At 46.2% G+C, this 13,159-nt stretch overlaps 1 protein-coding gene across 4 annotated transcripts in view; it reads left to right on the top strand.

The window, feature by feature from the left end:
- Nucleotides 1-12,900, top strand: part of LOC146208912 (uncharacterized) — a 34,681-nt gene extending 21,781 nt beyond the window's left edge. For all 4 annotated transcript variants that reach the window (XM_084596468.1, XM_084596449.1, XM_084596463.1 and 1 more), the window contains one exon: nucleotides 10,742-12,900. In XM_084596468.1, coding sequence (XP_084452594.1) covers nucleotides 11,017-11,979 — 963 coding nt within the window. In that variant the 5' untranslated portion in view covers nucleotides 10,742-11,016 and the 3' untranslated portion in view covers nucleotides 11,980-12,900. The remainder of the gene's footprint in view (nucleotides 1-10,741) is intronic.
- The last annotated feature ends 259 nt before the right edge of the window (nucleotides 12,901-13,159 follow it).

The following is a 13,159-nucleotide window of genomic DNA, read 5'->3' as shown; positions in this document are numbered from 1 at the left end:
TTTTGTGGACTCTTGCTCACATACATGCAGTTTCCTACTCACTTAATCACTAACACCATAATTTGTGTCTCTATTGCCTTGCACACATTCATAGCCACGCACTTGTAAGCTAGCTACCTAATTACTATGTGAATTGCCACCCAACAATTGCCACCCAAGATAAAGACATCTATAAAGATGCCTATAAAGGTGCGTGTGTGGCCTAGGATCAGTAGTACTTGCGAGCGGGCTAGTTGGCTATACGACTCCGAAGACCTCCGGCGCTGCATGGTTATACACAAAAAAACAATACACACACAAAAGAATTGAACCAGGACGTTAACACAGATGATGCGCTCACTACCAACTGCCAGTTTTTTGGGTTACGAAGAAGAAGAAAGCTTCACACAAAACGTGGGGTTGCGATATGAAGAAAAAGTAAACTAAAGATTCAGAAAAAATAAATGAAAATAAAATGAAAATAATCACAAATTAAGTTTAACTTTTTGTCACGTCCAAACGGAGAAGTATAATCTCCTTGCTGTTGAGCGCCACTGACGGAACACTCACACATTCCCCTTCTCCCGAAATCATCTTGAAGGCTTCAATAACCTCTCTTTTAAAACTGTCTTTTGCGCTTGCCAGCACCTTGGTTTCGCTGAACCTTGGTGCACAATTCGTGCTCCTCAAATCCTGTTGATTGTCATCCGTTTTACACCGGGAGCAATGGGTCGCTAGGTTTCCTAGAGTAGACAATGCGCCACACGAATTTCTATGCTCTCTTATTAGCCTTTCATTGATGCATCGGCCTGTTTGCCCAACGTAGGCCTTCCCACGTGTCAGGGGGATCTTGTATACTACACCCGTGCGACATGTGACAAACCGCTCCCTGTGCAGTATTCCGCATCCTTCCTTAGTCTCTCTTATTTCATTCACCTTCCTGCACATACTTTTTAACTTGTTTGGTGCAGACAGCTCGACCCTAATTTCGAATCGGCTGGCTATCTTCTTAAGACTGTGTGATATGCAATGTACGTATGGCAAGACAACAACCTGTCTTTTCTTTTCGGTCTCTTTACGTTCTCTTGCTAGGGGTCGCATCTTCTTCAAACAGTTTTCAGCCGCAGATATCAGCATGCTCCTCGGATATCCGCTTCGTTTCAACTTCTCAATCTGTATGTTGAAACTGTCGCTCATCAAGTGCGGGCAGGATTTGGTCAGCGCCTGCCGTAAACAAGACACAGCCAGACCCCGCTTAATCAGCTTGCTATGACCGGAGTGTGTGTATGTGAAGCTTTCTTCTTCTTCGTAACCCAAAAAGTGGTCTAGGAGTAGCATGTCTCACTCCATTCCTTGCCGAAGAGTCCTGGAAGGTTCAGTTCCCATCTTGCCTTCCCATCTCAAAGAAGCCAGAGTGGCAGCTTCTGCCATGTCACATCTTGCGTCCTCACACAATCTGCTGGCCTATCGTTACCTGGCCATGCCCATGATTTTTCGCTCACAAGGCTGACAACGCTGGATTTTCTGCAGAATGGGACCTTTGACATGCATCAGTTGTGTCACCCGGCATAGATATAAAGGCCTCCTTTAACCGAGCTGTACAAGCATGCTTATGTGACCTTAGAGTACCAAGTCTGACTCGGGATTCAAGTGCTCCAGGGCTCTCGTTTGAGTGCCATCTTGGCCTAATTTGGCGGCCTGTGCAAACTGTCATGTCGTGTAATCATGTGGCATTGCACAGTGCACCGACCTATCAGTGTCCAGCCATCTTGCCTTCCAGAGGCTAGCTCGTGATTTCTCGCTCACAATGCCGAAAGCACAGGATTTTCATTTACTAGTACAGTGGCTTTAACGCATCTTGTTAATGTGCATAACAGAAGCAGCCACATGGCTTGAGGCTCGCCGCATCAGGGTTGCTCCCAATGACAGGATTTGTACATGCAGGCTCTTTAATCGAGCCCTGCAGCCAAAAGAAGAGAAGTACGCTAGGCAAGACCACGTCTTCTACCTGTTTGAAGAAGCTGAAGGATACACTGTTTACTGGAATGCCATAGCGTTGGCCTAGTTTCCAGAACATTCGCCTCGCATTTGATAGGTGCTGGGATCAATAGACGATTGCACCATTTGTTTCATTTGTTTTCCGACTGTCACAATGCTCAAAGCGTTATGCTGATCTGTTGCGGAGTGAAATGCTTGAAAAAAAAAAAGGGGGCATTTGGCCAATCTATACTTGCTGCCAAAAATGTCGCTTATCGCTATGAAACACAGGTGTGACCATGAGTACTCCATGCTTGATTACATTCAAAAGTAACTCTCATTTTTCTACCATTAACATTTGCTCCACATACCTGTGGTTACTAGCAAGAAGAAAAGTAGGTGCACCGTAGAAGCAGGTTTGGATTGGAAAACCTTCATTATCAGTGTTTAGTGGACGGTGGGCTTGTATAGCTTAATAGATGACCGTCAGTCGATGCTGGTGGCGATCCCCTGGGTTCTGGCCATGGCCTCGAGTTGAGCTTCCAGGTCGTAGCTGAGCAGCAAGGTCTCCCATGGGCCCGGTTGCGTGAGCTTCTGGAGATGTTTAGGTTGGGGATCTGCCGGGCAGTCTCAGAATATATTTAGCAGGGTAGATGTGTAGGCCAGTTGGTGAGACATAAGGAAAATAAAACCGCCCTGTGTTGTCTCCAGCCTCCGTCCTGTGTCTGCTGCGGTTTTATTTTCCTTATGTCTCAGAATATATAATCTATGGTGGCTCTACCATCATTTGCTGCACTCCCGGTTGAATCTGTCCCAATATATGTGGCTAAGTACTGCCGTGTTGGGGAGAGTTTTAGTTTGGAGCTGTCTCCATATTACCTCTTGCTCCTTAGTGCGGTCTTTATGATATGGTGGGTACATTAGCCTTTCGAGTCAATGGTGTTGTGTTTTATTGTAGGGGCTGTCTAAGGCTTCTTGGGTTGCTCCGGTGTGCTCTAGTCGTTGCCCGCAGCTCAGCCAATAGATCCTCGAGCAATGACGTGGGCTGCCTCGTTCCCCCCTGATGTATCCAGACGCCAGGCCAAAGAACAGGAGGCTTTATTACAAGGTACAAGCTCGCAGCCTCAAACGAACAACCACCGTACAGGGAGAACAAGCCCTGTCTTATACTTGCAAGAGCTGCCGGCGCATGCGCAGACATACATGACGAACACAATCAGCCACGACAATGCATAGCGAGCGTCCTTCTCGCGATACAACATGACACTATAACATTCCCTTCCTTTTACAGTTCTAAACGATCCGGCGGCCGTCGCTGTTGGGTGCTCCTTCGCAGTGGCACCAGTTGGTCGCCACTTGTTTGCTGTGCTGGCAACGGTGACGGGGTTGATTCAGCAGATGAATGAAGCCCTATGTCTGATGCATGAGGCAGTTTCACTTCAGGAACTGATCTTGAACTTGGCGTGATGCTGGATCGTCGCAGGTGGTCAGCGTGCACAAACCGCACTTTGTTTCTCACACACACCAAATATGTTGTTGGCGATTTTACTCGCGTAGCTTGTCCAGGCCACCATTTCACCACGTCATCACGCGCCGAGCAAACCCACGCACGATCACCAACAGCAAACAACCTCTGCACACCTCTGTGTTTTTTTACTTTGTCAGCCTTCGTACTCATTGTATCTGTAGTGCTCGGTTCTAGTAACGACAAGCGAGTCCGCAGTTCCCTTCGCAGAAATAATTCAGTGGGTGTTCTTCCTGTGAAAATATGCGGTGTAATTCTATAAGAAAAAACAAAGTTGTCAATTCTGTGCTGCAGCAACCTAGAAGTGCCTCTTTTTTTTCATCTCCCAGCAGCTGCTTAAGCAATGCCTTCTTGATCGTTTGCACTGCACGCTCTGCTGCTCGGTTAGATTGTGGGTGGCCGGGTGGCATGAGCGTATGCTTAACTCCGTTTACTTTAAGAAATTCTTGGAATTCAGCTGCTCGAAACTGCGGATTGTTATCGGTTACTACTTCTACCGGCAACTCATGTGAAGCAAACCAGGAACAAACATATTAAACCATTTTGGCAGCTGTAGTCACTGTCATAGCTTTGATTTCTAACCATTTGCAGCATGCATCAATTGCGGCAAGGAACAATTTTTCTTTTTCTTCCGCGAAATCCAAAGGTACACACTCCCATGGGTTTTGACACAGTTGCCAGGGGGCCAAAGGTATGGGTTGTACGGAGGAAAGAACAGACTGGCATATCTGACAATTCTGCACACATTGTTCGAGGGCATGATCAATGCCAGGCCACCACACCATGGATCTTGCTACAGCTTTCATTCTGGTTATGCCCAGATCTTGTTCATGCAATACATCCAGCACCTGATTCTGGAGCGACTCTAGAATGACCACTCTGTTTGTCCATACCAGGCATCCATTGTCTATACTGAGCTCAAATCGCCGAATGAAAAATGGTTTTAACTGATTGGACACAGTTCTAGGCCAGCCATGTCATATCATGTCCCTAACTGCGCTCAACAGTTTATCTCGCCCAGTTTCGCGTTCCACATTCTTTGCCGTCACAGGCAACTCATTCAGAGACGAAAAATAAAAGATTTCCTCACATTGGTCCCCCGAGTCGGCTAGTGGCAAGCGAGACAATGCATCCGCATGACTGATAGCAGATCCCGGCTTATGTTTTATCTCGTAGCGATAGTTAGCCAAACATGCGAGCCACCGATGCACTCTTGCAGTGGCTACCACGCTGCCCTGCTTTTTCGGATCAAACAGAATAGTGAATGGCTGATAGTCAGTCAAAATGTTAAACACCTGTTCGTACAAGTACTTGTAAAATTTTTCCACATCAAACACAATGCTTAGGGCTTCTTTTTCTATTTGACCGTAGTTCGTTTTGGATGACGGCAATGACCGAGACATAAAGGCTATGGGTTTTCCATTGCAGTTTTCGACGTGCGACACTGAGTCCATATTCGGAGCCACCACATGTGATCTGAATTTCTTTTTTTTACAATAAAAGCGTCAAGACACTTTTATCAGACAACATATTTTTGGATAGTGTGAAAGCCTCGTCACACTGACGCGACCAGTGCCATTTGCTTTCTTTGCGGAGCAAGTCGTGAAATGGTTCAAGGACCGTTGCCAAATCACGTTGGTCTGCAGGGGGGCTTTTTTTATGGCCACCACCTTTTCTGGCGTCGAATGCAGGCCATCCTTATCAATTTCATGTCCCAAATACGTTACGAGTTGCTGAAACAAAGCACACTTTTTCTTATTCACACGTACACCGTGTTCGCTCAAACGCTGTAGGACCCGTGCTACTCTTTCGTAAGCCTGCCTATAGTTCTCGCCTGTGTTGATTACGTCATCCAAGTAGCAGGCCGTACCCAGCATACTATGAAGTATTTGGTCCATGACAGCTTGGAATGCTGCCGGTGCGCAAGATATGCCATACGGCAAGCGACGAAACCTAGAAAGGCCCACGTGCGTGTTAATAGTCGGCAGTTCTTGAGCTGGCTCATCTAGCTTGAGCTGCAGGTACGTCTTCGACAGGTCAAGAACGGAAAACACTGTTCTGCCCTGCAAGGTTGCAAAAATGTCTTCGGGCAGCGGCAAGGGATGATGCTCAGCCTCAATGCCCAGATTGTTGCTGTCTAAAGAAAGTATGAATTCCTTGCATGCAGCCTGACTGCGTACAAACTTGTACTTAATCCATTACAGGTACCAGATTGCTTGTAACACTTTTGTGCAACTCTGGATGCTGTTAGGTGGTGTGTATGGAAGGGTGTGTGGCGCGTTACATTGCGAAAAATAAACGTGTGTGACACACTGTACATGACAGATGCCATGTGGCACCCATCTGTATTTGTCCGAGGTGACACTTGTGGAGTGTCCTGTCACTGGGCAAGTGCCTAGCGAGGACTAGATGGAATGACAAGCCAGTCTGTTCAAAGCACATGCTAGGGCTCACCGTAGCCTGCTCACATGTGCACCCAGTTCCCTGCGGCCACACGGCCATTGTTGGATTGTCCAGAATCACACCCAGCGCTCTGTAGACTGCGAGCATGTTGTGATGCGACAGATGCAGTTCAGTGAAGGAGCAGGTGATCAGACATTCGAACTTCATCATATCCACCATGCATCACTTGTTGCGTGGCTGCCTGCCATATGCAGCCAAAACATCTCCGGAAGATTGTTGCAGGCTGCAGCTGTTCTAATCAGTGGTCGCTGATGCACTGGAAATGCATTCACCTCATACAATGCATGGGTCGGGGTGCTGCTGTTAGAAGTGCTCATGAATGGCCACACACAGGTCTTCTGAGGCAAGATGGATGAAAGAACTACTCTTGGGCTGCATAGGTGAATGATAGTCTCGTGTAGTTTTGCTGTTAGGCTCATATTTGTGGTTGATACTCATGGGAAATGCAGCGCACATTATGTGGGCAGCTAGAAATGATAGAGAACGAGAGAAACCGAGGCTGATGCTTGGATGGCGGGTGTATCTGAACCTCGTGGTACCGAGACTTGCGTTTTGTCTATCACCGCAAGTGGGCTGCGTAATGTTTTACTTAATGCAGAATGGGGGGGGGGGGGGGAGCAATGGGATTCTTTACTATGGAGGGATGCCGGATTCTATCCACAGTTGTTTCTGGCAGATCCAGCGAAAAGGTAAGGGAAGGTGGGAGTGAAAGTGGAAAGAGGGATGATAGAATCTGCACGTGCCGCAAGTGTGCTCGCCAGTACCACGCGACTGTCAGCAGCTTTCGGCGGTGTAGAACTCATCGGTTCTGTAGCCTTCAGTTTTATAGTGGCCGAGTACCCACTGTGTTCCATGCTGTTTCAGGTTGCCCAGAGTACCATAGTCAGCAGTTGTTCGCCAATTGCTGAGGGCAGAGCAGGTCTTGCACAGCAGCGCTTCTTGGCTTTTGGGAAGCGGTCAGAAAAACTCTTCAAACACTTTTTGGGCAGGAAATAGTGTCCCAGTTCAGCCTTTTCTTTGGTTCTAGTGGGACATCAGATAGCCTGCCTTGAAAACAATGTTACTCAACAATTTAAGGTGAAAGCCCTTCTTGGCTCATGAGTGGCATGCACCAAGGTGTGTCAAACCAGACAAATCCGAAGCCAGTCCAACACAAGCCGCATAACAAGCCAGATCAGAAGTTAGCCTTTAATTTAAAAAAAAAAATCGTGTTCCACAGGGACTCAAACTCCTACCTCTCTGTTCAACAGCTGAGGGTGCTAACCATCTACGCCACACTGGGCACGTGAGGAATGTATCTTAATTTTTATCTAGCGTTTCTGCAGCCTCCATAGCAGCGTAGGGGCAAGATGACTGCGATTCAGCACCATCTCCAAGGGTTAGCATGACCGGCCGCAGCCACGCATCAGACACAGCCACACGTCCTCTGCTGGCAGCTACGAAGATCGAGCGGCATAACGAGAGTGCGTCATCTTTGCCGAATCGCCTCATTGCTTTGAAGGGGCCTTAAGTGCTACCTAGACTTTTTACATGAAGAGCACGTTTGACCTACTGTGCTTTTAGGTATATGCAAACTGTGTTCTTTAAATATGCATATTTTGCGATTGTGTATCCTCTATAATTGTGCAGCATAAAGCTTACAGTTGAAGACTGGTCAAATGGAACTGTGTGCGAGCAAGGACAGACTTAATGCTCTAGCACACCCTCGCATCTCACTTTAACAGCCTCCTTATGCCAGGGAGGTCGGGAGGCTAAAATCTACACCTTGCGGAGTGCTCCTGAATCAATATTTCATCACTCCAAAGTTCATCACATTGTAGGGCATCACATTGTGCATTCCAGTGTGCCTAGGTGCTCCTAAATTAAAGTTCCTTTGCTCTAGTGTGCTCCACATTGAAATTCTTGGGGCTTCGAAGATGGTTACAAATTAAATTTTGCTGGGCACCAAGCCATGTTGGAATCCACGGCAACGAGATCAAGGCATTGTTTTGGTGGCCCTGAAAGGGGACTTGTGAAATATACGAGAAGGTTGTCACAGTCACCTTTCAGCTTGAGAAATCCCGAAGTAACGCTGGGGTGAAGAGAGAAAGAGAGACAAAACTTTTATATAAAAGTCACCACCTGGCTGGAAGTACTCATTGTTAATTAGCAGGGCAAACTGCTTCGCCTTTGTGGCCAGAATCGGCCCGTTGATAGGCACGTTCTGGGCACAGGCACCAAGAAACCACTCGTAGAACGCCTCCTTCACCTCCTTATAGGCATTTTATCGAATGCGTATGCACCCACTGTCAAGCGAGGACTTTGTCAAACTTCTTAGCGGAGCGGATCATCGTCGACGCCGTCGGTTGCGATAGTGCATACTTCTTACCCAAGTCACACACTTCTTCACCCTCTTTGTAGTCCTTCACAATTCTGCACTTCGTTTCCAAATTGATAGCCATGCGCTTTCTTTTCACTGATAATCAGCGAGCGGATCAGCCATCTTCCGTTTCGGTGGCGATTCAAACGAGATGGAGAAACCACGTGGCCAGGAATGACTTCGACGCAATCAACTTGCACAAACAACCAAATCTGCTGGCAGAACCAGTAGAAATGTGCAGAATTAGGGGCGAGCGAGCAGATCAGCGCTGTCGGCGTGTTGGCGAAGGTCATTAGTGTTTCGGAGGGCGGCGCGGCGTAGTGCAATGGGCACAGTCCATTTGTATTCGGAGGGGTGGAAGGGCGGCGGGAGAAAGGCGTGCAGGGCTGGCAATGCGGAGAAGGCCAGAAAACAGGTTCTATTGTATGAACGTGCGGCGGGCAGGGTGCAGCAGCTGGAATTTTTTTATTTATTTATTTTTTTTTTCAAGGATTTCGCATTTCACTACCTTTTGGCACGAGCACTCAGGAGCCAGACTTCATTGTTATAACTGATAGTGCGACATGGGGGCATTGTAGTAAGCTGGGTATTTTATCATAGAAAACATAAAAAAGTGGACGGTGCAGCAGCTTTTCGTTGTTGTAACCGATATATTGTTAAAACCGGTATCGTTATAAGTGGACTAGACTGTACACAGATTCGTTGAGTGTACTGATGGCTTTAAATCACAGAAATGCTGCCATGCCTCTACTTGGTGACATAATACATAATGTAGAAATGATCACGGCACAAGCACATAACATAGTTTTTTTTTTCAGAAATAGACCACACGAACAAGCGTTCACTGATAACTGACAATATCAGTTGTCAGTGAGCGCTTGTCCGTGTCTTATTTCATGTGAATGTGTTGTTAGCGCTTCGTCCATTTTTGAAAAATGCTGCACCAACTAGCCCAACAAAAAGTCCTTCTTGAACATAACATAGTGTTCTGTTGGGTCCCAAGTCACGTAGGCACTGACGGCAATGAAAGAGCAGACAAATGTGCTGCACTTGCCCACAACAAATAGATTAAAAAAGTAAATATGCCACATAGAGATTGCCTGAAATTAATAAAACATAAACAAGGAGGATAAATGACAGTCTTTGTGGAACAACCAAGAAAATAATAAGTTGCGCCTCATAAAGCCTGTACTAGGAGAATGAAAATCGAACACACATCAACAACGTTTTATGGGAGTGATATTACGCCGTCTTCGTATTGGACATACTCATCTTACACAACTTTCTACTGATGAAACATTACAAACCGACCTGTGAAGAATGCGGCGAGATACTCACTGTTAACCGCATTCTAATTACATGCTCGAACCTTTTTACTACAGAGAAAACGTTTTACTATATTTTACTATCATACCATCCTATTGCATCCCACCTTACTTTTAGGAGAAAGAGCACTTGTAGACCTAGCATTTGTTTTTTCCTACAAGAAGGAAACTTTATTTACCGTCTTGTAGACCTAGCATTTGTTTTTCCTACAAGAAGGAAACTTTATTTAACTAATCCATTTCCTCTTTTGCAACTAAAACATATATTGACCTTGCTCTTGGCGCTTGTTAGCCTTAGTTGCTTATGCGCCATAAAAACCAACACAACACACAATGCACGTCTTTTTTTTTTTGTTCTCTGCCGATGCATTAGAGGCAGTGCATTTTTGTACAGCTAATATTCTCACATATATTGTCATGTGGGTCTGGATAATGCAATCGCAAAAATATATGAAAAGCGCATGGTTTCAAATCTCAGTTTAAGAGATCATAAACAGAGTGTGAGTGGGGCGTGATATAACCACTATAATGGTAACGCTCATGGCTGATATTTCATTACTGTTTGCTGCACAATGAACCCTGGCCCCCCTCCCTTCTTTAAATTTTTTTTTTTTTTGATATTTGTTGCAGGTCCTTTAGTTTCTTAACCTCACTTGTACAGTCCGCCGCCCCGACTTTGGCGGCTTGCCAAGCTGCTGCAGACTGGTAACCTTATGAAAGTGACTTTTTTCTACTAATTTGAGAATAGCTTGCTTTTGGACATCAAAAACGAAAAGTCTGGCACAAAATGAAAAATTCCTAAAGATGTGGTAATAGATACACTGTGACAAGTATGATTAATTTTTGACCTTTTAAGGCCTGTTTTGGATATGTTTTAGTTTTCAATTTCCGTGGAATTGAATTACCACTGAGGCCCAAACGCAAGAGGGAGGGGGGGGGAGGGAGCACTAACTAGCTGGGCGTCTATATATATGGTGATGTGGCGTTAGGAACAGACACTAAAGGCACATGATTGTTTGAAGTTCAAATTTTGTTAACCACTTGGTGTTTGAAATGGAAACTTTGCTAGTGGCTTTTAAAGTATGTGCATCCAGGTTGCTTTTTTCTTTGCAGGACCCGCAGGACCCGCCAGTGACCGTCGAAGCAAAGACATATGCAGGTGGTGTACTAGACCATGGACTAAAGGCAAGATGTTGGATAAATTCAGGCACTTCTGATGACCATCATAAGCCGCCATGCTCTCAGTTTCAACCGTCTATTTAGAAGACGCACGCCAGGAAGCTAAAGTCTAGTTGCGAGATCCTAACGCTGTGAGAATGCCGACTCGATCGCGGTCCTCCAAGAAGGGTTCCCAGCATGGCTTGGGCGCCCCGGATTCGTAGTCTTTGATGACCAAGATGGCCCAGCTGAGCTTGGCACCACCCCACTTGAGACAACATGAATGCCCGCTCTGTCAGAAGGTGCTGGCAAATAGGGAAGCATTGAAGCGCCACTCTCGGGTGCACTCTGGTGAGAAACCGTATGGGTGCTCCCTGTGCCCAGCGACTTTTGCCAAGCGATGGTCGCTGAGTCTTCACCACCGGACGCACACTAACGAGAAACCTCATTCTTGCAACATCTGCGACGCATCGTTCACACAACAGGCATCACTGCAGCGCCACCTGCGGATGCATATGGGCGAGAAGCCATACACATGCTCATTCTGTCCGGCGGCGTTTGTGGATAGTAGCATGCTCAAAGAGCATGAGCGAACACACACGGGGGAGAAGCCCCACGAGTGCCACGTGTGCCACAAGAGGTTTGCCCAAACTGCCTCCCTGTATGTTCACGTACGCATCCACTCGAATGCAAAGCCGTACGTGTGCAGCTATTGTCCGGCGACGTTCAAGGACGGAAAGACGCGTGACAACCACGTGCGAACGCACACGGGCGAGAAACCCTTCGTGTGTGCCCTGTGCTCCTCCAGGTTTTCCCAGCAAGGAAACCTCAAGCGTCACATGCGCACACACACAGGCGAAAAGTCTCACATTTGCGACCTGTGTCCAGCAGCGTTCGCTTGCAAGCACATACTAATCGCCCACAGGCGCTCGCACTTTGGCGAGAAGCCCCTCAAATGCAGCCTGTGCCCGGCGACGTTTACCTACCCTCAGAACCTGCACTCTCACGAGAGGACTCACAACAAGACAGTCCCCTGCCCCGTGTGCGACAAGAAATTCTCGGACGGTTGGCGCGCACGGCGCCACATGCAGACCCACACTGGGGAAAAACCATTTGAGTGCAGCATCTGCAATAAACGGCTGGTCAGGATGAGCAGCCTGGCGTACCACATGCAGTCGAAGCATGCACTCTGATAGTCTACATGCACCATCTTGGACTTCACCGAATATTTACAAATGCTTTAACACATCCTTACCAGGAAGGTCCGGTGGTTGTGGAAGTAGCAGTGGAATCTGCTAATGTTCAGTGAGGATGATTGCTGCCTAATGCTTTAATGGAGGTTTCACTGGAGGTTTCACTGGTGATTGATACTCATGGCACTATTAAAGCATGTAAGCCTGGATTATCCCTCAGTCTGCTTCAGTCTGTACCTGATTGTTATGTACACTTCCAAGTAGCGTCTTTTGTGTCACCCTTTTTTTTTTTTTTTTTTTCAAAGGCGAAGCTACATTGCTCAAAACAATTTTGAGAGCTTGAAATAAACTGGATTCTAAGGAGTCTTGGGGACAAACTTTTAATGGAATATATAAACAACCCTTGCATAAAGCCTCCTGGCCGCAAAAGCCACTTGTGAAAAGCAAAGTGCCCACATGCTGTGCAATGCCAGTGCATGTTAAAGAACACCAGAGGGTCGAAGTTTCCGGCCTTTCACTACGGCATCTCTTGTAATATGACTCGCTTTGTGTCGAACCCTATAAACCAAACCATAACATGAGAAATGTCAGTACCAACTTTAGAAGAAAAAATTTACAAAATGTGAAAAAAGTTCAAGTGCTGCAAAAAGAAGTGGTTATAAAAAATTTCAAAATATGCACCATGTTGTAGATTCCACTTTTCTTAGTTTTGTAGCGATGGCTTACGGATGCTTTTTTTTTCTTTGCTGGTCTGTGGATTAAAACAAGTGACTGAAGTCCTTGAAAAGAAATTTTATTAAATGCAATATTTGCTCGATTCTGCTAAAAGTATACCAGTTATTTAGACAGCATTTTAAGAGTGTGGAACCTTCTCACTCTGCGAATTTTCTAAAATAAACTTTAGAAAAGGGGCTCCATGAATATGAAGTGAAAGAGTAATAAAAATATTTCAGGATATGAAATTCTGGTACAACATTGGTGGAAGAGCTCCATCCTGCTCCGGACCAGATATTTTGCCATGAAATGTAGCAGAACACTGTTTTGCTGCACACTCTGCCATAAAGGAACAATGACAGGTTCACTGGGCATATTTCAACTTTACCGTTCTGTAAATATGCCTGGTTTTACGCCCAGTGTTTTAATGTCTGAAGCGTGCTGCATATTTAAATAAATGAAAAAT

Source organism: Amblyomma maculatum, chromosome 1 (assembly GCF_055883805.1).
Source record: "Amblyomma maculatum isolate TAMU_Amacu chromosome 1, ASM5588380v1, whole genome shotgun sequence".
In the NCBI taxonomy this organism is placed as follows: Eukaryota; Metazoa; Arthropoda; class Arachnida; order Ixodida; family Ixodidae; genus Amblyomma; species Amblyomma maculatum.
This window is presented reverse-complemented; position numbering and strand designations above follow the sequence as displayed.